We start from the raw sequence: 24,613 nt of genomic DNA, 5'->3' as shown, positions 1-24,613 counted from the left end.
TTGAAAAAAGAAAATTTATATTTATATAAAAATATGTATAATGCGAAATCATTTTTCTCTAATTACATTATTTTCTTTTTCTCCGTAATTGCTTTTAAGTTTTTGATTTATATCTTATTTATATGTATACTGATTTCTCTCCCTTACATTTTTCTCTGTTATCGTTATTACTGTAATTATGATTTCTTCCATTGTAATTAGTACCAAACATGAAGTAACGACCATAAATCGCGCAGTGTCGCCTGTATCGCTATCGCATATGGTCGTGACGTCACGTGACGCGTTTCGTATCGCTAGTGCGTAAAAATAACCTTACGAGAAAAATATTAATTGTTGCTGTTGATTTTTCTATTCAGCCTAGTTAAAAATTATGGCAGAACAGGAAAACCTTCTTTACAGATTTGTGAACTCTGTATTTTATGTGCTGGACGCGCCAGTCACCTATGTACGAGGTATTATCTAATCGTGGTTATGTTGTTCCTCTCGTAACCTTTTAGGCTACGAAATTCCAAAATTCCGTCCACTCCAAGGAAGATTTTACTCCATATATTATAGCACATGTGTATTACGTGTGTATTATATATTTCGAATAAAAAATTTTCCTCGGAGAGAACGTATTTTGAAATGTATCCCTAAACGAATGTCTTTTATTGCAGAGAAATTAGTAGTACCGAATCAAAAGAAATATCCATGGTATCATCAACAATACCGTCGTGTGCCGACGATCGATGAGTGTTACACGGATGACATAGTCTGTTATACCGAGGCAGATTGTCAATTTAAACGCGATAAGTAAATAAAAGTTTTATGAGGCATATTAAAGCCTGTTCTATAATGTGCTTTTTGTTTCCTGTTTCTCGCTTTTTGCTATTTATTGTATCTTGCCTTTTTGCTTCTCATCTCGTTTTTCGTTTTCTGTTGCTCGAGATAAACGTTAATGAACTTCAGAAGAAACAGAAAACGCATATCAAGAAATATAATTGTTGATAAAATGATCACAAAGAGGAAAAAAGCAAAAGCAAGAAACCATAGCCTGTTCTACAATGTGTTCTTTTTGTTTCCTATTTCTTTCTTTTTCCCCTTTTGCAATCATTTTCGACAATTGCATTTGTTGCTACGTATTTCCTTTCTTGCTTCTTCCAAAGATTCGTTCGTTAACTTTTATCTCGGGCGACATAAACCAAAAATCGAATAAGAAGCAAAAATGTAAAAGCAAGATGTAAAAATAGCAAAAAGTAGAAAACAGACAACAAAAAGCACATTGTAGAATAGGCTTTAGTAGTAGGAAGTGAATTGGTAAAAATTTTTTTCAGAATTTTTTATGAATATTAGATTTTATGAATATTAGAACATTTGTCAAGTGTCAAGAAAGTCTTTTCTAAAATTAAGAAAGAACATTTTTTCTAAAATTCTTTCTATGTGAAATCTGAAATATTTAAGATTTTTGATTTTATAATTTTTGATAAAATCTTCAAAACTTTAAAAAGTTTTAAAATATTTTTTCAGACATAAACTGAGAGATTTTATATTATTTTACAATTCACAAAATTCTCCCTCCCCTGCCAAACAAGATGTAACTTTTCTTAGTCTTTTTCAAATGTTCGAATTCGTATAATTCTGAAAAGAATATTTGCCACGCAGGATAAGGTCTCTGATGCATCGTTGCTCCTTTCTTCTTGATGTTGTTTTTCTTTGTTTCTTTTTTAGGCAAGTAGAAGATCAAATTCTGTTTATTTTAAGAAGTCGGTATGAACAGTGTGCCGCCTATCATGGCGAGGACGCACATTTGTGTGATCCTATAAGGAAAACTTACGATGACGCTGCTGTTGCTTGGTTCATAAAATGTGAGTATGCATTCGTGATGAAAATTATGGTATGAAAATTACAGATAAAATTAAATATGATACAAACAAATTTGAATCTTTGGCAATTGTGGTTCAAATTGTTTCTCATAAACAAAACAATTGTACCTTCTCACATTTTTTATAAACATTTATATCAAGTACATTTCTTTTCTATAACTACTTTTAAAAATAAAAATATAGAATAACTCTCGAGAATGTCAAATAAGATAAAAAAACATCTCGGGCTGAGTTTTAGCGCGGTAATTAGTGCAAAGATAGTCATCAAATTCCGAATTTACAAATATTTAATAATTAATAAAACTTGAATAATGATACAGACGTAATTGCATTTGAACATTGACCTTCGTAAGAAGCGTTTCACGCTTTGTTCATTAAAATATGAAATCTGCGGATTTTCGTTTCTTGAAATTTGAACAAATGTGGAATTTTATCAGCTCGTTCTTTGCCATATCAATGCAATAGAGAATGAGATCGAACCGTCGCTCGCCCATTTGGCCACATAGAAGTAGTAATGAAATTGTAAACTCAGCACACGGTTCGAAATAAAGCCGAAACGTTACTCTTATTAGTCCGAGTTGTTTTTTATCTTATTGAATTACTTTTAAATTTTAAGAATTTATGTTAATTTTTTCTTTTTCTCTGTAATCTGCTCTTAAATTTAAAAAATTGTATTTTTTTATTTTTACAATTGCTTTTAAATTTTAAACTTATTAGATAGTCAAATTTTTCATTTTTTAATTTAATCAGTGGGTCTAATGTGAAAAAAGAATTTTTATTATCTTGGTAGAGTTTTAGAGATTTAAAAAAATATGTAGTTTATAATTATTTTTTATATCAAATCAAACACTCAGAAAGAAGTGAAAGACTATCGCAGAGTATTATGTCAAATCCAGCTTAATATATATATATATGTATAAAATTCCAAAGGATTGACATTTTTATTTAGCTAATTTTCTCAAATGTGCAGATGGTGAAATGGGAGTAGGTTTAGACGCAAAAAATGCATACATGAAGCAGAAACATCGTATGATCTGGGAGCGCCGTCACGGGCCAGTAGGTACTGGCATGAAACAACAACCGAACAATGCGTAGCATACTTGAACCGGTATCGTAGCTGACTATATAAATTTAATGGCAAACGCATTCGTACATTATGGATCTGAATTGCATGTTTGCTTAAATATGTACAGATGTGTTGTGATTTAAAGACGACGGTGTAATAAAAATAATTTATCAGAATTTTAATCTCTCATTTGTAATCTCTATAACAATCTTCTGTATCTTATAACGATATATATAAAACCACATAGCGTGCACGCATCGACAGCAAATCTTTGAATATTGCATGAATCAATATATCTTTCCTTTTATTTCTTCATTGTACAATATATAAAAAGATTATACCTATTGTACATGTATATCAAATTAATTTATGAAATATTCATTTAGACACGATTTCATCGATAATTTATACATTACAATTTCTTTTGTTTTTTTATTACGATAAAATCATCCTATATAATATATATGAATTCTCATTTATACAGTTTTCCTCCGTTTTGACATCATATTTTAACCAGATTACTCATCCGTTATTTAGAATGCCAAAAACAATTTGAATACGCATAAAACTTATTTAGCGTTTAGGCATTTAGAACATAAAACAATCTCGCATGATGTACCATACATGATGGCACATATTTAATACATAAACTTAAAATACTTCCAACTATTTGAATGAATTAAAAGTTTCCTTCTACGGGACACATACGCACAGAAATTTCTTTTTTTAAGCAAATATAAAATACATAGAATTCATTATTATGCATAAATATACAACACGTAACGAAACCATTTCTTTTAATAGGAATAAATTAACAAAATATTTAAAAAAGTCACTACACGAATACTACACGATCTTCGTAACTATCTAATACCTGACGCTCGACTGTCATACTCAACGCGTACCCGCGAATTTTTCAGCGATTTAATGGAGATGAACATTACGTATATCTCTCTCCCTCTCTCACTCACTCACTCACTCACTCACTCATACTTTGTTTTTTTTTTTAAATAACGTATTACGAGATAAATTGGCAAACTAGTATCGCATAAAAACTTGGAATTCATTGTAACTATAATCCTACAGTACAATCTAATTGATCTCTCTATGCTGCAAATTATTACACATCCATGTCATATTTACAATGAGCATGGAGTATACATGATTAAAAGTGAGATCCATCACACATTCATTTTTTTCTGTACAATTAAAAAAGACTTGCATTTTTATTATACATCTGGTATTACGCATTTAAATATATCGGTAGAACATTATAAAAAAAAGTTCTGTATCAGGCAGAGTCACAAGGGTATATTCCCATCATTGCTCTTCAAATGAAAAAAAAAAGCGCAATAGCCGCTACAGAGATATATTCGGTGCAATTGTCTCGTCTCCTTTTAAATAAAATTACATAATATTTGTCGCCATTTAGTAATTTCTGGACGAATTTGTCTCAATGACCTTTGTTAAAATTTCACCTCTCGTCGCGCTATTACATCCTTCCGATTCTGCCATACAATAAGCACTAATCTCAAAACATCGAAGTTTTTTTTCATCGATAAAATTATTTTTTCTTTCCTTCGCGTATCGCGTGGAAACTCACGTGGCAATATCGTATTATAATTATCCAATTTTACACATCTGTCATCGCTGTATCGCATAATCGCACTTATTCACATGATACATTCGTAAAATTATACATTGAGCAGTAAAAAAATGTATCGATATGGTGAATGAAGAGAAATTCGTAAGATAATTAACAAGATGAATAATTGAAGGTGCATGGTATAGACAAGAAAATTTCGTTTATCTTGTAATTGGCAACAATTATACGTAATTATCTTTTTTGGACATATAGTATGTTATATGAATGCAACTCACATTGTCCTTGGCAATGTGAACGTAGGCAAATCGAAAGAAGCGTTTCTCAACGATAATTTATTTACAAAAGAAAATAGTTAATGCGCGCGCGCGTGTGTGTGTGTGTGTGTGCGCGCGTGTGTATTTGATGACTATGGAATCTAGTCTAATGTTCTTCCAATTTCGTTTAACGAATATAAAATAAAAAAAGGAATGGGTATAAAAATTATTTTTTTCACGATATGTATTGTTAACTAATCGAAACAATCAAGTAAAAATTGATAAATTTCATACAAACACGTGAATAAAGATTAAAATAATATCAAATGAGATAGAATGTTAATAAAAGAAAATATTAGATGGGACATAAAAAAGGTTTAGACGTAATTACATATTTCACAAATGTACCGGATCACGCTTCTTGTGTGTGATTTACCGCGAAAAATTTAATTATTGCCATTCCAAGCTCCTTTGTTGATGTAGTATTTACTATCATCTCGCTTCTTTTTATATCCTATATCACAGTACGAAAAATGCTACATATTTTCCTAGCCATCAGTACATGTCATTCAATATAAACGTTGCTCACACATTTCTTATTATGATTCTGATTATACAATCATAATCTACTCGATGTATATTTTCATACTCTTTGAAAATAATTCGTGCTATAATCCTTTCCCTCCAGTTTGCATATACATTTAATCTATATGGATTTGTTGTAAATTTTGAATATAAATTAAGTATGGTACCTACCACATTCATGGAACAGTATAGGTAATTTAAATCCATTTTAGGTGACAATCTACTGAAGTCCGTTGAAGTCCGAAGCTTTTTGTTATTTCCGTGAAAAAAAATCGATTAAAACATAATCTGGTTTTGATCCTGAGCTTATCACTTTTTTAATATCTCTCTTTTCCTGCACATTTTCTGCTTATGGCTCGATCGGCTGATTGAATTGGGCCGCCAGACGTCTCTTGCCTTTAACTAGCGAGATAAACATAGTTTCCTGATATTTTAAAGCGAATGAGTATATATATAATTATTTTATAAAACATTAATTGATATAGAAAAAGGTTTTCTCTCTCTCTCTCTCTTTTAAATAATATAACTACTCACAGAGTTTACTAGAAATGCTATGACTGTCGCTGCTCTCATCATCATCGATAATATTATCCTCGCTTTCGGAATTTGCAAGATTGAGATGAGTTCTCACATTGGCGGCAGTCTTTTTCTGATTATCTGCCAATAACTTCTTCTTGGGTGTTAACGATAGAGAAGGAAGAGGCAATTCCGACGGATGTGGCGCGACGACAGACTTATAGTAAGGAGAAGTAGATGGATACAAGGGATTCGCAGCAGCGGGCAATAGATTTTTGGTTGGCGACAACAAGTTCGATATACCGTCGCCAGAAAAAATCTGATTCCAACTTGGTAAGATCAACGGGGGAACCTGAAAGGAGACAACGAATAACAAACCATAGAAGAGCAAATCAATCATTTTTTGTGTAAACATATTCAATAAAAAGGAATATATACCTGTACGTTCGTGGAATGTTCATCTTGCGGATAGGTAAATTTTGTCGGGGACCAGAGCGATGATTTCCAATGTTCCTCTTTGCATACAATATCCTACAAGAAAATGACAACTCAGTAGTTTCAATCAGATGTATTAAGATAAATATTAAGGGAAATTCTAATGTAACAGCTCTAAAAATAGACGACTTTTATGAATTTTTAAGAAAAAATGTTGATATCCAAATTTTTTTAAGATATGAAGAGGCATTCTTAGATATAAAAAGATTTTGGTTAAGCAACCAGGACTGGAGGGCATGTATTTGAGATACTTTTATTTAACATACAATATTTACAATAAAAGTATATTTTGTATGTTGCATTTCAGTAGAGCACATGAAATTACGTATTTTGTATTTAAAATCGGAAGATTTAAAATTTCTTGTATTTTATAATTCAAATAAAATTGATTGTCACAATCTCAGTATTTGAAATACAAAATATAAAATACTTTCAGTCTTTCAATATTAATACTAAAATACAAAATACTTTTATATTCGCATGAAATATACAAAATACAAAATATTTTGATATATTCCGCTGCATACAATATGCAAAATACAATTTTTCAAATAAAAATATTTTAAATCCATATCCAGTCTTATGAACAATGTATAACAAGTAGCATATGGAAAAAATCGATTTTATTGCTGTAAAGTTTTTATAGAAATAAAATCGAAATGGCATATCAAAGAAGCTTTAGGACAATTTTTTGTTTGTTTTTTTTTATAGATGCTACACTGTACGCCATACATCGCTGAAAATAGTTAACTATTATACGCTATTTAGTATATAATAAAAAAATGTAAAAAAAGTCAAAGTTTTTTTATATTCCAAGAGAACGTCTCATTATAACTTAAAAAAGTTTATTTGAATCTTATTAAACTTTGTCCAAAACATTTATAAAATAATACCTCGGGTGGTGAGTCGGGTTTGGGTGGTGGCGGTGGGAAATTACATTGCATTATCGGTGTGCGCATCAAGCTGTTGAGGAAGCTTTCGCCGCCGCTTTCCGAGACCGGCCAATTAGTTGTGCGTTCCTCCGAACTCGGCAAATTCTTCCAATGCTTATCACAAACCTCCGACCACAGAGATTTATCGTCCTTCATTTTCCAAGAATTAATGTTTGTCAACTGATCGATCCATTTCTCGTGATCCATCTGATCGTGATCCATTTGGACGCGAATGCCGAGAGCATTTGAGGCATTTGCGCGATATGAAGAATCACTTTCAAATGAATCGTTACTGGAATCCGTATCGTGATAAGATGACATTGGTTTATATATTGATGGCAAAAGTATACCGGCGGAAGCTTAAAGAGTGAAAAATTCAAATTAGCAAGATACCGACGAACACATGAAAGAAGTTATACTTCAACTATTTATTTACCGGCTAATTTTTTATTCAAATAGATAATCGCTTCTTTCTTCCGTGTCTCCTTTATCGTTACAGTACAAGGTAAAGCTTGTAAAAGTGCAGTTATTGTTGGAAAACCATATTGTGCAGGTTTACAAGCTATACCTATAATATTCAAGTATGACGTATCAAACTGTGATAAGTTTAATGAACCACCATAATTCATCATTACGCGATAAAGCTCACAAGCGAAGCAATGCAATAGTGTCAGCTCGATGAATTGTTCGCCGTTTATTACTGTGAACTGTAAGATATATTTGTAAAATATGGTAAACACACGCAAAAATACTCTGAATTATTCAAAGAGCAATTTTAATTAGTCAATTTTAACGACAATATGAACAATAATAAATCGCTTCTTTTGTATTAAATTTATACATACTCGAACAACGTTTGCTAGATCTTTTTTAAACTCGTCCAAATTACATGGCTTCATATAATATTGAGAGTATTGTTTTACAAAATCTTTGACAGGCATTCTATGTTGGGGTTGCTCCATTAACACACGTCGGCATTGGAGGGTTCTTTGCTGCAAATGCGACTTATCTATTGTGATGATAGCCGGTCCTGTAGCCAAGTCTATGATCTGCGATAAAGGAGAGTCAAAACAGTCAATATTATTATAAAGCGTTGCTAATTATTAGACTTGATTGTACGATACTGCATTATTATAGATACCTGAATGGTATCTCCGAGCTTCTGCATAAGTTGCAACATCGAACTACAACCGTATAGTTCAGGACGTAACATGTAGCCGAAATGACGTAAGAACTTTGGCGCAATACTCGAAACACTTAAGCCACTTCTAGCGCGTATCACCAATTTCGATATTTGTTCGGAGAGAACCTTAAGACCCTCTTTCTCAGTTAAAGATATCTGTCTCTCGCCGCCGTTTACTTCCTCGATTTTGACTACATCCGGAATTGCTTCGAACAATTCGATTAGCTTGGTGAATCCGTAGTCCGACACGCGACATTGATGGCCGAAGTGATGATGATAGGAAGGTACAAACTTGTTGAATAACATCCTACATTGTGGCGCATGTTGCAGTAATTCAACCACCTGTTAAATTACAAGAATTTATTTTAATAGAGCTCAATAATTATGCGTACAGTCCTGCAAAAAGTTTTAAATTAGAAATATATTAATATTTATATAAATATTGTTATTATTAATAATATATTTATATTTTCCATATAAAAATAAATACTAAAATTACACATAAAATAACTGTTGTGTGAATAACATCATGTATTTATTTAATAATACATTTTTATAGTTTATTCATGTATTTGTTATTTTTTGTTGTTATCCTAAAATAATGACAAAAATTTCAATATTTTGTACAAGTATTTCAAATTCTTAAAATTTAAGCAAAGTTTTATTGTGATTCATACATTAATTTTTCTATATAAATGAATAATTAAGCTTTCTTTATAGAACAACTAATACATAAACCGTAATTAAAATTTACGTAAATAATTTTGATTATTTAAAGTACCTATACTTAAAATGCAAAAAAATTAAATTTGTTATTCTTCTTTTAAGTTAAAGTATAATATTATAATAATAAAATAATAAAATAAACGCAACAAATAAAGTGTCATTAAATTAATATATAATGTTATTTGCACAACTATTTTATATGTATATATATTTTAGTATTTATTTTTATATATAGAAAATATAAATATTAATAAATATTTCCAATTTTCATCCTTTTGCAGGAACTGTACAGTTAATATACTTTTAATTCATAGTAATAAATTATTTTATTAAGACCGTAATGTGATTAAACAATAAGTAAGAATATTCAAGCCTATAACATTAAAGATCTAGTTTCGACCGTTATAGCCTTAAATATTCTTATTTATTGTTTAATTCATAAGTTTTCTAACGCAATTCGCAATTCGCAAATCACGCACCTCCTTAGCGAACAATTTCGTTCGTTCCATTTCTTCAGGAGTCTGTTCGCGTTTGGGGATGGCTATCATCTTATCATTGGCTTCCATAGCAGTTACAACGACCGTGTTCTCGGACACTTCACTAAGAATATCTTCGATATTGCATACACCGTAATCCACGATGTCCCATGGTTTTGCTAACAAAAAAAAAATGTTACATGTTACTGTGACCACCTACCTTTAAAAAATAAACGCGAATAAATAAATGTTACGACATCGTACCTATCACTCGTTGATAAACGCTTGGAAATTCCGAGAGTGCCACTTGTTTGCTCGCTTTCGATTTCAGTACTCGTAGTAAATCTGAGGTGAATCTGCGTACTTGAGCACGATGCGACAACGTAACCACGCGCTTATTGCCTTCTCCCATTACCTGAAAGAATACACGAGGATTCGTGAATCTTTCTGATTTAACATTGATTTACAGTCACTTAATTTACATGGACTTAATTTACTTGAACAGTGTGTGTAAGTGCCTCTAGTAGATCTATTAGTTTAGTGAACCCATAATCGGCGACTCTGCACTGTCGTCCGAAGTGATGATGATACGCCGGTATAAATCGATTGAACGGTAATTGGCAGTGCTTCGCGGTTTTCAGAAGATCGACCAGTTCGCGGCTAAAAAGAGCTAGCTGATTCGCGAGTGGTGGACTCACGCATTTGGTTTCTAAAAAGAGCAACATGTTGATTCTTGTAATAAACTTTGATCAATGCATATTTTGTTAACTAATTTTTATAAAAAATATATACATGTGTACGTGCGCGTGTATGTATGTGTGTGTGTGTGTGTGTATAGTAACATATAAAATTCTATAATATTAAATTATATCATAACAGCTAATATTTTAATGATATAATAATTATATAAAAATTACCATCGTGATTATTTTCATGATCCTTTTTCCCTATCCACACGATATATTTTACACTGCCGATATCTTGTCTTAATTCGACACATGACAAGCATGATACCAAATGCTCTAAAGGTACACCTTTCTCTACAATTTCTAACTGCTCTTTGAATTCGGCTTCATAACAGTTCGGTAGACTGAAATTATTCAACAGATTGCAATACGTATTTTAAATTAACAATAGAATTCTGTCGCACCATATATAAAATTTAATATAAATAATAAAAACATACCTTGGCAAAGGTAGAATACCATTGTGCGACATTAGTAACTGTTGCAAACGAGACTCGAGAAGTTTCAAAGAGATCTTTACATTAGGTAAGGATGCCATTTCTTGTTCCGCCCAGCCTTTATCCGATAATGGTTTCGAGGTATGCATTGTGCAATACGGTAACTTGACTTGTCCATCCTGCAAATGTTGTTCAATATCTTTCGTATATATCAAATGTGTAATTTTCTATCCACAAAAAAGAGTAGTATATTAATTCAGAATAAATCGCTTTACAATTATGATCAAAGCTTCTCGACAGTAAGAGGAACTATAATGTAGTTCTATCGTCAAACCGGAAAAGCTCAGACTCGGCTTCTTATTCATCATTTAGCGAATACTACACAGAAAACAACACAGAATATAATCGCGCACCTGTATCGTATTACTAAAGCACGGCGACGGTGTGTTTCTATGATCCGGATTGAGTGAGACCATTCTGCCACTCGGATCTTCAGTGATTATGCATACATCTTTCATCTTGTAAAGTTCTGACACGCTTATAGAAATCATAAATCGGCTCTCGTACATCTCGCGGAATTTGAATAATGGTAGTTTGTGTCCCGGGACCTCTTGCAAAAGCAATACGATTTGTGCTCGGATAAGTTGCAAATTTGGTCCACCGATATGAGCGTAAGATATCAAAATGCGCTTGTAGCCTATTTTACGACGATGTAATTGTGAGATCGCATATTGTGCATCGGATAACGAAGGTACTTTCACGCTAGCGGCGTAATTACCGTCTGATTGTGTAAATAAAGAAATATGACAGCTCTAAAATAGAAAAAAAAGTATTTCTACAATAAATTGACCGCACATAAATTATTTTACAACTCTTTCAATAAATAAATGACCACGTACCGAAATGTGTTCCATGAACACAGACGAAAGAATTCGCTTCATGTCTTTCATATCGATGTTTTGATCTAAATTTGTTACTTGCAATTCAATGGGTATATTAGTGCCATTATTGGTGTTATGTCCGGTGCGATTATTTACAGGATTAAAAAACTTCTAAAGAAGAAAAGATTAAGAAATAATAGATTGAGTGAAAAGAATAAATTAACACAAAACAATCGGAAAAAAGACCCTAAAAGATCAAGTTGGATTCTTTAATGTTTAAATAATTCCATGTGAATTTATATATTACACATCTAATCCTACAAACTGTGAACATTAAATTAATTTTTAATCTTGAAATCCTAACAGAACTAAAGCAATAATATCATAAATTGAAATAACAATTTTTTTCATATGTTTTTATATGTTTTATTATTATGTTTTAAAATAATAATTTCATAATATTGATGCTTATAGGCGTTTAGGGACTTTATTTCCGATTTGCTGTATGTTCATGTTACGATCTCAAAAGATATTGTATTTAATAAATTAACACATCATAACAAAAAAATACCTCTACTTCTTCGTTTTCTGCATCACTCAGATGCGACCGTGATGTTTGATTATGTTGTCCTGTCCCTTGTAACATATTATTTTCGTAAGGTGATGGTGTTTTATTATTTCGTGTAGAAATCTGCTGTTGCTGATTCTAAAATTAAAAAAAAACGGAAACACTTTTCTATAGTATTTACTAAAATCTTGCAAAAAAATTCTGAAAATTTGCAATATTTTAAAGGTATTCCCGGTATTTTGGAGATATTTTTATTCAAAATTCAAGATTAAAACAATTTTTAATACAACTTTAAAATCTAATGGAATACAAACAATGCAAAATTGAAAACAGGAATTCAACAGCATCAGTGAGTTACTCTATTCTGCTGAGTATTGTCTTCTACTGTCACATTTTTTTTTTTAAACTCGCAAAACACAAGAATGTGAATATACGGATGTGTATGTTATATTTATTACTAATTAATTGCTAATATTTTGCATTATCGGGAAAAACTGGTTAAAGAAACAATAATCTTTTTAGAAAGACAAAAGTAAAATTCCAAAAATTTTCCTAAATTTCGATAAAATTTTATAAAAATTTTAGATATAATTTTTAGAGATAAAAAGAAAATCTTCCGAAACTTTCAGATAATAAACATTCTGTTATCTTTCCGTTCTTTTAAATATATTAAATGAATAAAATACAATTGTATTTATACCTGACTGTGCCATGAGCTCTTTTCTCTAATCGACGCATCGTACAGCGGAGAAGGACTACGTCGTTTGTATGGATTGGATTGCACTGTTTCAATGATACACAATATTAATCGTCAGACGCGATGCAATCAAAATGACAGAAAAGTACAGAATTGATTTCAAATTATTACCATTATAACCATGTGGAACAGCTAATGAATTGTATGGCTGCCGTCCTCCAATCCATTCAGAAGCATGAAGAAATGTACCATGTGTACCTCTGATGCGCCTAAGACCTTCAGGAGTGCGAGAAGTTGTGGTAATAGGAACGTTATTGTCCCGAACCTGCGGGACGTGAGTCCGTTTATTTAATATCTTTGACTTCTCTGCCTTAAACAAAAATAAGTAATCGTTTAGAACGTTATAAAAGTAAACATTATAGTAAAAAAAATGAGCCAATTATAGTAGATTACCAATAAGGTTGAGAGTAAAAAAAAATATATCACAGAAATCTAGATATATATGGATAGATTTAAATAGCTCTTAAACGAAACTAACTTTATATTGTGGTTCCCATATATGACCATATTGTTGAGGTCCCGTCAGTGGCCATATTATATTTGGTGATTGCACCCTAGTAAGGTCATTGTATGTCCTATTAAAAGATACCTCTCCACTATTCAGATACGATCTCTCAAAAAATATTGGAGGTTGTATTAGCCTGCGAAATATAAAATAAAGATATTAAATATAAATTTCCATTACAATTTTGCAGCAAATATAAAATCATTTAATATTTTGTATCAGATAAGATCAAATTACAAGCTCATAGCCCGAATTAGCAAGGATAAAAATCTACTCGCAACTCTAAGGCTCTTTCTCGGATTATCCATCATTGAAGAGAAACAATATTATGTTAATTCACCAAATAAGAAATTTAAACACAAATTTCACAAAAACTAACCCCGATGGTGGGCCATTGATGGGTGCGCAATGGGGATTGAAAGCAGGATAGCCACCCACTACAGAGGACGAAGACTGAACATGTGGAAATTGGAGGGTCCTTTGCCCTAGCACAGAGGCACTCGCAGCATACATTTGTTTAGAACTACTTTGTTTAGAATCAGTAACAATTTCCGAATCACTAACTGCCCTACTCCGAGTTATGATACTTCCTGAAAAAAATATTATTAATTACAATAAGCTTAATGATCAAGTCTTACGTCGCTTAAAATTTTACCAGCACAAACGTACCTAGATTTTTGACAATTATGTTTCCTTTCTCCTTCCCGAGATATTTTACAGATATTTTCGATCCAAGAACAAGTTCTCCTTCCATACGCTTCTGAGCCCTACCAAAAAATAAAAAAAAGAAGAAAAAACAAATTCATATTGTTATTGTTTAGTCCGTTAACAAGTAATTTCACTTATAAATGACCTTGATCGCGAGAATGTACCTTGACATCGATCGATTATAACAGTAATTAACAATAAGTAATGATACAAAATTTTATCCTAAATAGGAATGCACGTATAAAACAAACTGTGTATTGCACATAAAATAAATATTCCTCGATATTAAGTAGCATAAGCTTCTTGACAATAGTGATATTACAACTTACCACAAATAGAAGTAAAACCATCACTCAATATTGCGATATTAAACATTTAAATAAAGAAACACATAAATACTAAATAATAAGATATATATTATACTCTGTAGAAAAATTTCACTATAATAAATCCTATTATGTGCTCATAAATATAACAGTTAAGTAAATTTATGATACTATATGATGTTCTTTGATACCACTATGTTCGTTACATTACTGTCTGTTATTTCAAATCTTCCCTATTTATGTTTTCATCCCTACTACATCTGTATATATAATAAAGGAGACATATAAGACCGTTTTTCCACCTTTTTTTTTTAAACATGTATACCGATCCAATAGTAGAACAGAGAATGCGAAAAGTTGATTTGCACGACATAGATGAGCGGGATATTTAAATAAAAGTTAATATAGGATAAGCTAGCAAAAGACACGAATAAAGAACGTAAATTTTAATAATAACTTTTATGATTGATTAATATCTGAAGTTTTCGGGAAATTCTAATTTACTCTGAGAGACTTAATTAATATCGTCTTCATTTATCAAATTTAATAATATTTAATTTAACTATTTTTGAAATATATAAAATATCATAAAAGATACATATTTCATATCATTTCATATATATTGTTCATAAAATTAATTTAAGAAAAAAAGCAATTGCTTTATATATTTAACGCAATTTTCATTTCAATATATCTGTGGTAATCAAAATTCATAAAATATATACCTATCTGCAGAACTATGTGACGTAAAGCGTAGAATGGCAGTATTTGACTGGACATCTACCACACGACCACCGCAATTTTCAGATAATTGCTTAAGACGACGCTTAATGATATTAACATCCGTTTCATTGGGAAGGTTACTAATTAGAAGGTCATAGGATTCATTACCCTGAAAGTGTTAAATTACATTTGTAAGTGCACTAGGAATACATATATGTATACGCGAAAGACAGATTATGTGTCAAATTTTAACATTATACACACACACACACACACACACACACACACACACACACACACACACACACACACACACACACACACACATATATACATATATCGTGGAAGTGGTATTTTGAAAAATCACTGTGGTCAACTCTATGAAATAACTACATTGATGAATTAAAAATTTAAAATTTAAATGCACGTTTCATAAAACTGAAACTTAATGTGTCCTCAATGTCGTTGAATCATTGAGATATCTTGATTGTATATATTGCTCATTTGTTAAAAAATGTAATGACATAATTCGAAAAACAAAGTTTTCCGAAAAATAAGTTTGAATGTTTTAAATTACTAAAATTTTTGAAATATTAATTTTTGAAATATTAATTTTTTATCATAAATTCAAAAATAAAAGCCCATATAAACCAACAAAAAATAATCGTATAACAAGTATTAGTAAAATAAAAGACTAGATGTTTCGACTTTAGTTTGAATTCTCGTCGGAATAGAACCGAGCTTCATAAAGTCATAATTAACAAAATAATTATTTTCACTTTCTAAGAACAGCAAAATTATCGAAATGAGTAAATTTGGAATGTTGAGAAGAATCAGAAAGACATCGTAAGTCTAATGACTAGACATAAAAAAGTTATGAAAACGAACGTCTTTAGTATTTAGAAGAATATTTTTATTTCTTGACATTAAGTCCATTCTACAATTGCGTAAGTACATAATCGTTATATTTGTAACCAATCACAGTAGAATATTCTCCTTATATTCGACTATGATTGGTCAATTCTTACAACTACAATCACTTACAACTATACTTACGCAACTATAGAATGGGCTTTAAATTTATGTTTTCTCGATTCAGTGGAAACAATGTTCCGAATTGAATAATTTTGATGTTTCTACTGGTTTTCTTATTGCAAAACAAAAATATTTATTTTGTTAATTATATCACTTCTGAAGAGCAACCGAACCGAAGATCGAAATGTCCGGCCTTCTATTTTACTAATATACTTGCAAGGGAATCATACGAAGTTTTGATTTTAATTAAACTTTTTGTATACATATATATAGTAGATTACATAAAAAGATAAATTTAGAAAATGTCCACTGTAACGAAAAAACAGTTTGAAAAGATAAAATCATCCCTTATGTGATAAAGCGGTTTTCAATTTTTTCCATTATATATCGAAAACTATTCGAGATATCAAAAAATATTTTATACAAAAGCTTTATAACAAAATTACCTCTATTCATTTACGTCAATATTTCTAATAAACAATTTTTTTAATAAAAAAAAATTTTATTTTTCTAAAATATTATTGACGTGAAAGAACAGAGGTAATTTTATTGTATGTTTTGTATAAAACATTTTTTAATCTCGAATAGTTTTTAAGATACAATGAAAAAAACTAAAATCCTATATAAGAAATTTTTTTTCCGGTGCAACGGACATTTTCTAAATTCATCTCTTTTTATGTAATCTATATGTATACAAAGTTTCATAAAAATCAGAACACTTTGTGTGGTTTCCTTGTTAGTATACACGATTATCTTGTGTCAGATCATATTGGCTTTTATTTTGGAATTTATGATTTATTTCTTGGGAACCTTTAGTCTTTTTTAAACGTTATTGTGTATAATCTTAAAATAATTTTGTAATGTTTGTAGAGGATTGTAGAGGAATAAAAATATGTGCCTTCAAAGTATTCTCTTTTTTTTCTTATTTTCTATTCTTTTTCTGCAATTAATTTAGAAATTGTAATTTTTTTAGTCATGTCTTGTTATAGTATATAGAGCGATATAGATTATTAAAAATGAGTCTAAATTATATTCATTGGGATATATGAAATATGCTACATACAGATACACACAAGACAAAGTATATTCGGAAATAAAGAATGAGAAAAAGTATACTATGTATACTCTATAAATATTATTTATTAAATAGATACATATAAGAAGAGTGTAGCGTAATTTATAATACTAGCAGCTTGGAATGGAAATTCCCTTGTCAATATTATAGTCGTCACATACCAGTCTTCATACCTTTGGTGGAGGTCTGGACGGCAGTGGTTCCGTGAGCTCCATAAAGTCATAATGTTCATTAGCGCATAATATTAACGCTTCTGAGGTATTTTTTTTATGTAGTAGTATCACATGAATCTTCTTCCGATGACGTAGATCACTGAGATCAGCGGCAAAATTAATATCGCCAGATATTAGGATTATAGCTGCTGGGCTGCCGTGGATGTCGGCAAACCTTCTAATAGTCTGTTTAAGCTTTTCGTCTGCAGCATTTTTACATGTAGCAGCTACATGTATTAAATTAACCTAACAAATGCAGAATAAGTTACTTGGTAATAAGCGTTGTGTTCCGGAGTTTGCTAAAATTATGCAGTAAAATTGTTTTACCTGAGCATCATTTAGTTCCTGAATGATTTGGCTATTCTCTTTCTGAACATCACAAACCACTATAAATTCTGCCTCTTTATAGCCATCAAAAAATTTATCTCTAATTAATTGTGTAACTCCTATGGCGGATCTACCTTTAGGAACCTGTAATACAATTATTATTATTTCACTAAAATCCATAATTAGAATATTAGGTTTATTCTGTTACTGCACTAGACTACACTAAAACTTTTTGTCGTTGACGTTCAGTAAAGACCTTAACGATGCATAAGAGTTGATTCCTAAGATCATCTTGAGACAAAATTCTAGTACCAAAATGTCAAGGCTATAATAGTTTTTGAATTATAAGCAAAGTTAGCGAATCATAAAGTTTGTCGCCACATAAAGTTTGCATGCTTAGGTGCGATTGGACCTTCTGTAGGATTTTATAGTTATCCATCCTCTTTTTTCCTGGACAGTGAACATCATTCTTTTATGCAGCGTTTGGGAACGTGTGAAAAAATTTTCCAAAGGTATCCCAAATAATTACTGCTCATGATTATCCTAGACATCTTTGGAAAATCTCCCCAGACGTTTCCAGATCCCTAAAAAAAAAAGATGGCAATCCTAATTGTATCACATCTGAACGCGTAATCTTTAAGCAGTATGATAATTTTAAATGCTCATAATTAAAAAATTATTGTAGTCTGCATATTTTGGTATTGAATTTTTGTCTCAAAATAATCTCATTTACCCTTAAGTATTGTTACGGCCTTACTGGACATCCTGTGTAGGTTTGTTCTTTTGGACTAAACTTCTTATGTGATTAATCTTTTTCTTTCTCTCCTCCAAAATGAAAAGAAAAAGAGTCAAGATAAACTATGCAAGAAACTCATGTCAGCTAAAAAGAATAAATCATATTTTATTTTAGGTACAATAAGCATCTTTTTGTACAATATTACTGTACATAAGCGAAACTTCTTGTACAGTTCATTTATTCTTTTTCTCTCCAAGGCAAAAAGAAAAAGTTACAATAAACTGTGTGGAAGAAGTTTAGATAAAATAAAAAACAATCATTTCTTTCTCGAAAAAAGAGATTATATCAAGTTCAACCTGACAATTCTCAATGTCCCAAAATACGCCAATGGGTGGAAGATGATTCGATGTACTCGACATCTTAGCTGGGCTATCATAACACAGAAGAGAGCAGTCATGTCTGCAATGGCTGAACGACAAAGAACCGAATGTCTTAGAGTCTATATTAGAACCACTATTGTTTTCTAGTCTAATGTCACACAGCGAACTGTTGGATTCCGAAGAAAAAAACTTTGGCGTAGACAACAGAAGTTGTTGTATCAGTTTCTCATTAAGGCCCTCGATCTCGTCATTATCTTCCGCACAGGATGTACGGTAATCAGAAGAGTTCTTGTCAGCCATGTGTTTTACAAGTTTTCTGATAGAAGTTTAATGTATAGGCTGAAATTAAGTAAACAAGTCAAGATTAAACAAATATATTGGTGACTAAAGAATATACTTAATACAAATAAGTAAAAAATTTTTATTTTATTCTTGTTATTTGGTCAAAGTGAATGCTCATGTTTCACATTTTGTTGTGCAAATTTTTGCAATTTTTAGTTCATACAAAATTGTATATTTTATATCGATAAAATTATACCTATGTCTTTAATTTTCAAACGAGACATATTACACACTATACAATCGCGTAAATAATTCAAAGATACGTGTAATTAATGATTTTTACAAAGATGTATAATTGTAAAGAATGAAGAGAAAGAGAAATTCGTCGCGAGAACATGTCCTTCTGACAGCAGAAATAATTTAAATCGCTACGCGCAAATGCACGTCGACGAGTTTTTGATATAACAAAATGTAGCACGAGGGAACCGTTTGGCGCGTTACCTGTGAAATTCAGCCATCGTTCCACCATCACTTCCTATGCAGCATCGGACAAAAACGCGGCAACCGGCACAATAAAATACCAAACAGGTAAAACATTACGACAGAGAATCATAGGCGAGCGCATAATTCTAAAAATTCCATGTTCGAACTCGTCCGTCGGAGTTAAGATTGAATCGCAAAGACGTACGTATCTCGTATAATTTTTCTTCTATTTTACCTTGTGTTTCAATCCTCTCTCTCTCTCTCTCTCTCTCTCTCCCTTTATTCCTCTGCTTGGCATGAACAGAGAGAAATCTGAGAGCGATCCTCTCGCTCTTTTTCATGCAATGCATACTAGCGTCCATTCTTGCGATATAGGAACTACGTACGTACCTCGTCTCGTATTTTGCCAAACTGTCGATAAAATCATAGTGTAAGAAATTTACTAGATATAGACAGATACTAGATATAGATAACAGAAATACCAACAGCGTTAGGTTGTGTGGCTCGGTGGCAGACTGAAAGTCTACCTCGGAGGAGAGATCAGGGGGTTGATTTTGTATCTACAAACAAGATGAAAATTACAAAAGTGAGCAAATTTACTAGGTATGAACTAATGAAATTATCAGGGGGTCAATTCTGAACCTCCAAGGAAATGAAAATGACAAAAGTGAACGAATTTACTAGAATACTGATTATTTCATTGGTCGACATCTAGTAAATTTGCTCACTTTTATAATTTTCACCTCCTTTGAAGATACAGAATCGATCCTCAGGATATCGATTCTCTTTTATCATGGTGAAAATATGAGCCATATTACATCGCGTGATTCTCTTTCATGGTGCAATTGCGAGTGATCTTACGCGAGTTCGACAAGAAATTTCTTATCAAATGGTAAGATCCGAGAAAAAAAGACTAAGATACAGCGAGAGAGGAACCACAACCGACTGAACCGACTGAATTAACAATTTTAAGGTTAAATATAATTTTGTACAGTCCAAAGACAAAAATAAAATCAAATGGCAATATACATGGTAGCAATTTTGTTACTGGATGAAGAGTTACTGATGAGAGACTTTGAACCACACATATGAGAATTACACGAAGAATGCTTAGAGATATTTATTTTCAACAAGATTGACTTTGTAAATAATGCCAGAGAATCGTCGTAGGCCCAGTTCCACAACTCACGGTTTATTACTTTTAACCACTTTTAATCGAAGTTCGACTTATTCGTCATCTGAATTGGAAAAAAATTAGGAATAAATTCAACTTTATGACCGTGGTCCAATTCATGCAGACAACGCTCATGAACATCGTTTGTTTTTGTTTAACATTTTACAAATAACAAGAATGAAATGATTTTTAACCGTCGTGAGCGTGAATCGGACTGCAGCCTATATTTCACTTCACATTATCACGTTTTTCCTCGTACCAAATTTAATGATTTCGTATTTTCACTTCGTCATTACAGAATTACATAAACAAACTCACGTGATATAAAAGTACGAAAAGTGAGTGATCTCATTCGAATTATAGGGAGAGGGTCGATGTGTCTGTATCTTCAAAGAAGGTGAAAATTACAAAAGTAAGCAAATTTACTAGGTGTTGACCAATAATCAGTATTCTAGTTGAAATAATCAGTATTCTCTCTAATAAATTCTCTTTTATAATTTTCATCTCATTTCAAGATACAGAATCGATTCTAAGGGGTTGATTGTGTATCTTCAAATAAGGTGAAAATTACAAGTGAGCAAATTCACTAGAGTATTCGTAATTTAATTGGTCAAGACCTAGTAATCTTTGCACATTTTTGTAATTTTCATCTCCTTTCAAAATCCACTCTCGACTTCCAGAATCGACCCCAGAACTAGAGGGATCTTCACTACAATAAAAGTGGTGGAGATTCCGATAAATTTTAACTATAACGTGACATTTTCGAATACCAAAAATATGCGTGATGAAAGAAACTGATCAGAGATGTATGAGTATCGATAACTCATGAATCCGTTTAGAAATGAGTCATAAGCATAGAGTATAGAGAATAGAAGACCAAACTAGGTTTTGAAAAGTGTAGTTAAAATCAAAACTCCTCTCATATACGCTTACGCACACACAACCGAACACACATAATCAAAGAATAGAGACATAAAATGACATCTCGATCAAACTAATTTTGATGACCAGTTTAAACCACGCTTTTTGACGGCTTCGTCCATGTAAGTTTGGCCTCCTATTCTCTGTACTCCATGATCATAAGATATCTGGCGTATTTTCTGATACACACATAAACGTTTTATTTTTATTGCAGAAATTCAAATTTGTATAAAATTTCATTTTATTTAATGAAATAATTTTAATCAAATCTTATAGGAATTTTGTACAAATCTTATAAAACCTGATAAAACACGAAAGAATTTATATCCGATATCAATCATGATGCTCGCGATGTCGACAATAGAAAGTGATATAAACTTATAGAAAACTATACAAATTGATAGAAATCTTATTATCGTTCTCTTGTTTTCTATCAACTTTTTTTATCAGGGTTTTGTCCTGTGTTCAGATGAAAAAGTGTACAAGAGAATAGAATGATTAGGAATAGAATGATCACTTTCGATTTGCAAAATCAAACGCAGATTAGGTTTTGTATTTATATTAATTGCTATTAAGAATTAAACGGTTTACTTTATCGCATACCGTATTGCGCTATATCTAATTGTATCCTAATTTCTGTAGTATACTTACCAGATTTCGTATACTTACCAGATCGTGATCGACGAAGCCAACTCGACTATATACGTGCAAGCAGTTGAAGACAGTCAACAGTGCAAGAAATGCTAGCCATGCCCACAGTATATACAGTAGCGCAACTCTCTGTCAGCATCTTTGATGTAGTGTTGGCCAAAATGGAGTGAAATAAATAAGTTAACTAGCGTTGCCACGGTTATCACCTAAACTTCTTTTTCTTTTCATTCTTTTTTTACTCTGTCAAAATTCCTCGCAAAACTCACTAGATTTATTCGCATCGCAATCCAACGAACTCGTTGAAGTGAGTAAGCGCTATTGTAGGAGCATATTAGAGCATGCGACGCAAATAACCTAATATTGCAATGAAATAATTTAAACTTTATGAAAATTAATAAAAATATATTGTAAATATATTGAAAAATAAAGAAAAAATTAGGAAAAATAATTAACTCAAAAATGTATATTCATATAAAGAAATATTACGTAATTATATATTTATGAAAATATTATGAGAAAATGATATAAAAGAAATTTATATACAATATGTCCAAAAAATTAAGTTTAAAATACAATAAATAAAAAGAAATTTTTTTTGCTTGATTTTCTATGTTTCTTTTTGTTCATTTTTTCACCAAAATTAGACCAATCTCTCGAGATTTCTCACACAACATTTCACCAAATGGACAATACACGTAATATTTCCCTCTAAATTCTACTCTGAACCATGTATGCTTGAAAGACAAATATTTGAGTGGACATTGAAACGCTTATTTAAATAGAGAGAGAAAGAGCAATAAAAAAATATTGGCCTATGTATGATTTTCGATCCGCAGGAATTTATTTTCTTATGTTCCTTTGAGCCGAACTTGCAGATGCGCAATTAATACGAGCCAATGACAAACGCTATTCTGGAGCCTTATTGCACGTCCGCAATAACTTTTTTTTTGCCCAATGACTATTTTCGAACAGACTCACTAAACAGCCCCGAGCAGTATACGCGAACACAGTCTAAATATATATAGACACTGAGCGTTAGCATCTTTGATGTAGTGGGTCAGGTTATATGACTCGCCATGTTGTGGGTTGAAAGGCGCTTATAAATTTGAGTTTTTATAAAGCTGCAGAATGATTTTTCTAAAAAAAAAAGACAATTCGGTCTGTTAATGAAAATTGTTTATAGCTAGTATATTTTTAAATCAGAATTATATAATAATATAATGTTAACGAACTCATTATATAAAAATAATATTCACATGATTAATAATAATAATAATATTAAACAGTAATAAGTAAACTAAAAATAATAATTGATTAAATACTATATGAAAATTGTAATTAAATGTGAAGTTATAATTCAATAACACACGCATGCACGCACGCACACACATGCATACTTTATTACGAGAATATTTATTAAATACAAATATAACAGTCTACACAATATAGCGTCTCCGAAAAAATTTGATTTAATTTTTTAGTAAAACCATCGACAAGATACTATTAAAGACCGACATTTTTACGGGAATTGGCGTCCTTGTAAATATTGAAATAATTAAGAGTTAAAAACCGAAAATATTGTACCAATTTTATGACTTATTAGTTTAGTAGATATATTTATGCATTTAGAACTCAATAATACTCGATTTTTCTTTAAAATTGTAATTTCAGCGTCAAAGTTTGATTATTAACAAAGATAATAACTGCAGAGAAAAAATTGTAATTTTTCTACAATATATAGGATATTATAACTTTACAAGTATGCATATTTATTTATGGAACACTTATGTAATAAAAAAATCATGAATTTTATAATGTATGAGTCAAATATTTATGTTAATAGTAGCAAATTTATATCAATTGTCGATAATGTCAGTATTCTTCAATTACCTCTTTGGGAGCCTTTTTATATCGCCGAAAATTTGTCCAGAGTTGACGGTCTTTAATAGTATCTCGTCGGTGTCTTAACATAAATATTTGGCTGA

The 24,613-nt window shown here is 31.2% G+C and overlaps 2 protein-coding genes across 4 annotated transcripts; one reads left to right on the top strand and one right to left on the bottom strand.

Annotated features, from left to right (window-relative positions):
* The first annotated feature begins 253 nt into the window (after positions 1-253).
* LOC108751169 (NADH dehydrogenase [ubiquinone] 1 beta subcomplex subunit 10) lies at positions 254-3,188 on the top strand. Its single transcript, XM_018491236.1, has 4 exons — positions 254-452; positions 657-792; positions 1,708-1,844; positions 2,833-3,188. Exons 1-4 carry the CDS (start codon positions 371-373, stop codon positions 2,955-2,957), a joined length of 480 nt encoding a protein of 159 aa, XP_018346738.1. The 5' UTR covers positions 254-370; the 3' UTR covers positions 2,958-3,188.
* A 2,013-nt stretch (positions 3,189-5,201) lies between these two features.
* Positions 5,202-20,082, bottom strand: LOC108751166 (meiosis arrest female protein 1 homolog). Of its 3 annotated transcripts, none has more exons than XM_018491233.1 (25): positions 19,901-20,082; positions 19,094-19,456; positions 18,002-18,145; positions 17,636-17,920; positions 15,355-15,521; positions 14,265-14,362; positions 13,975-14,185; positions 13,569-13,731; positions 13,202-13,400; positions 13,034-13,116; positions 12,337-12,471; positions 11,784-11,936; positions 11,298-11,696; positions 10,888-11,063; positions 10,619-10,791; positions 10,199-10,410; positions 9,966-10,116; positions 9,705-9,880; positions 8,458-8,841; positions 8,162-8,365; positions 7,753-8,023; positions 7,278-7,675; positions 6,328-6,420; positions 5,908-6,241; positions 5,202-5,797 (listed from the first exon to the last, which is right to left on the bottom strand). In XM_018491233.1, coding segments are annotated over exons 2-25 (4,935 nt in total). In that variant the 5' UTR covers positions 19,418-19,456; positions 19,901-20,082; the 3' UTR covers positions 5,202-5,795. The 3 variants fall into 3 exon arrangements, with proteins under 3 accessions (XP_018346735.1, XP_018346734.1, XP_018346736.1); XM_018491232.1 differs by having other exon boundaries at positions 5,202-5,775; XM_018491234.1 differs by lacking the exons at positions 11,298-11,696; positions 11,784-11,936 and having other exon boundaries at positions 5,202-5,775.
* Positions 20,083-24,613: the final 4,531 nt, after the last annotated feature.

This window comes from Trachymyrmex septentrionalis, unplaced genomic scaffold, assembly GCF_001594115.1.
Source record: "Trachymyrmex septentrionalis isolate Tsep2-gDNA-1 unplaced genomic scaffold, Tsep1.0 scaffold402, whole genome shotgun sequence".
NCBI classification, from domain to species: Eukaryota; Metazoa; Arthropoda; class Insecta; order Hymenoptera; family Formicidae; genus Trachymyrmex; species Trachymyrmex septentrionalis.
The sequence above is the reverse complement of the archived record's forward strand: the minus strand, read 5'-3'. Positions and strand labels throughout refer to the sequence as shown.